This window comes from Limanda limanda, chromosome 3 (genome assembly GCF_963576545.1).
Source record: "Limanda limanda chromosome 3, fLimLim1.1, whole genome shotgun sequence".
Taxonomy (NCBI): Eukaryota; Metazoa; Chordata; class Actinopteri; order Pleuronectiformes; family Pleuronectidae; genus Limanda; species Limanda limanda.
Genome location: NC_083638.1, coordinates 16,047,476 through 16,050,200, shown reverse-complemented (window position 1 = coordinate 16,050,200; position 2,725 = coordinate 16,047,476). Strand labels below are relative to the sequence as shown.

Here is a 2,725-nt window from a genome sequence, read left to right as displayed (position 1 = left end):
TTTTTTTTAGAGTTTAGCCAAATCTCTAGCTTTGACAACCGGACTCAAAGTATAAAGCTCAGATTATCCAGAATGTTCAGGAACGCTTTACATTGTTTAATTACTGACAGTTCCTCATTCCCTACACCGTTGTAAGTATTTAGTAAATTACATCTTAATATACCTATAAAAAAAAAAAAAACATAATTAGAAAGTAGGCATTTGCCTTTTGTTGAGCTATAACACCAACATTCAGAGTAACTCAAGCCAGCATGAAATAAAAAGATACACTTTATTTGAAACCAGCAGGGGACATTCTCTTAAAAAAATACACAAGTGTTACGCAGATGTTTTGTGTCAGGAATTGTTCATCTCTCTCCCGCTGCTTACACCACTGATGGTCCTCTGCATGCAGAACCATCGTGGGACAACCACTATCTTGCTTAGACATAATTTCACTGTGTAAAATAACAAATCCGACAAACAATGTACTTTGCCATAGGGAAGAAGATGGGATCCTAGAATCTCGAGACTAGATGAAGATGACAGATCCATTCTCATAAATATCAGGAAGAATACTGAGCAGGAGATGTTCTTGAAAAGTTGAATTTATCTCCCGACTTCATTTTTTCTCTGTGCTTTTCTCAGGATCTTTCGCCTTCTTCTGCTTCTCTTGCATTATCTCGGCATCCCTTGGGGAGAATAAAACAACACAGAGTTAGTCCATTGACTCACACACAAACACAACAGTGAAATCTCATGCACACTGCTGCCTACCTCAGCTTCCTTGCAGCAGAAGACAGGCCGTCGTCGCCCCTCTTGCCTTTCCCACCATCATTCTGCTTCTTGGCATTCTTTGCGCGTGCAAGATCACGCTGGTTTCCCCCTGCAGTGCCAAACAAAAGGTACAAAAACAACAATGAGTCTGTGAAACTGTTATGAGCAGCAAATCGGACATGCTACACCCTTACAACACTTTTACCATAATAAATACGAGAGGAGCAGGGGGATAAGCGACACATGAGCGTATGAAAACCCCTGATTTGTATAAACAAGCGGTGTGGGACTGAGGAGTGGGCCGGCGTGATGGCATAAACAAGGCCGGTGCGAAACCCGAGAGCAGCCGACGTGGCAGCGGGTTTGTACGGAGCAGAACAGCAGCCCAGGGGCAGCAGAGCACCCTGCCTCCACCTCCAGGGGGCAGCAGAGCACGCTGCCTCCACCTCCAGGGCCTCGGCCGTCGGGGAAATTAGGACAAAAACGCCGCAGGAACACCAGCAGGCGACCACATGAACACACACACCAGTGAGTAGTATCCCCTCCTGTGAGCTACACGCGGCGCGGACACACAACCCGTCGAGTTGTGTCGCTGCTCGCCGAGGCTAGGCGGCGGGCCGAGGCTCAGACTATCAGCTGGACCGCTAACAACCCGGTGGCCCATCCCGGACTATAACCCTGAACCCAAACACAGGCTGGTCTACTCCGACTCAGCATTAACAGTGGTGTGTGTGTCTGTCTTTTACGAACCAACACAACACTGGCTTGAATCCCAGTCGTATAAGTTACCGTCTGCCTCAGCAAATAGACGCCATCCCGTGTCTGCTAGCGGCCGAGGCTAGCGGGCGACGGAGGGGACGAGCCCAGACTACATGCTACCGATCAATGAACGTGAAAGCCTGTCAACCGGGTTGTGTGTGGGTACCCACTGGTCATCTTAGTGGTGGACGCTGGTTTCGGTGGTTCTTCAGAATAGCTGAGCCTCAGGGCCGCGGGATCCCGTCTCGTCGCTGCTGCTGTAGCTTCTCCTCTCGGAGCTGTGGAGTGCGCACGTCACTTCCGCCCGAGAACCACAACACTCCGCTCCGCCCACTGCGCATGCGCCGCGGTGTCAGCAGTGCAAACATTGACAGTTTTATTCCAAATGTGTTATGTGAATAAACGTCTGACATAAACTGATCCATTGCAACAACAACAATAATAATAATAATAGTCATCGTCATCATCACCATCATCATCATCATCATCATCATCATCATCATCATCATCATCATCATCATCATCATCATCATCATCATCTAATTATCAATATTTATTGTTTTTATTATTATTGTCAAGATGATTTAAAAATCCCCCAAGTCAGTTGATTTTCAAGAATGTGACTCTGCTTTGAAAAGTAATGTAAGTGGAAGGCCACACAAAATAATTTGATCAAGTAACTTTATTATTATATTATATTTGAATACTATAATAATGCACGTGGGCTTGTGTGAATGAGCAGACTTGCTTTGCTTCCAGTGCTATTTGCATTACAATGTGCAACTAGTTTTGCTGCACTTCACATCCTGTATAACTATGACTGTCTCTCCAGTTAGTATGTTGAATTTGGAACATTCTATGTTAAGGTGTAGTGGAGAGACAATAAAACAGTTGACCGTTACTTCAGTCATTATTCCCAGCAGGAGTTAAATCACCCTGTAAACGCTTACTACTAAAGAGCCAGCAGGTGGCAGACTCTGCCAACGTTAATTTGGATAAACGACCGCTCTGGATTTCAAGAGAATCCACTGACTTAAATTCTTCACGCATAGGGTAATACTTTAAAAAAAGTAAGATTTTTGAGTAAATGAAAAAATAGTTTGGAATATTGCATTAGAGTCCTTATAAAACAATGGGATTGATGATCAGTGTAATGAAAAGTGCTAAACCGCAGGTGTATTATGCCACCAGACACATAATTGTATAGTAA

The 2,725-nt window shown here is 44.7% G+C and overlaps 1 protein-coding gene across 1 annotated transcript; it reads right to left on the bottom strand.

The window, feature by feature from the left end:
- Positions 1-252: 252 nt before the first annotated feature.
- LOC132998440 (small EDRK-rich factor 2-like) lies at positions 253-1,816 on the bottom strand. Its single transcript, XM_061068088.1, has 3 exons — positions 1,686-1,816; positions 757-865; positions 253-671 (listed from the first exon to the last, which is right to left on the bottom strand). Exons 1-3 carry the CDS (start codon positions 1,690-1,692, stop codon positions 602-604), a joined length of 186 nt encoding a protein of 61 aa, XP_060924071.1. The 5' UTR covers positions 1,693-1,816; the 3' UTR covers positions 253-601.
- Positions 1,817-2,725: the final 909 nt, after the last annotated feature.

Excerpts from the sequence above, each read along its gene's own strand:
- LOC132998440 (XM_061068088.1), bottom strand. Across the intron at positions 672-756 it reads TCTGCTGCAAGGAAGCTGAG|GGATGCCGAGATAATGCAAG; the intron begins GTAGGCAGCAGT and ends ATTCTCCCCAAG.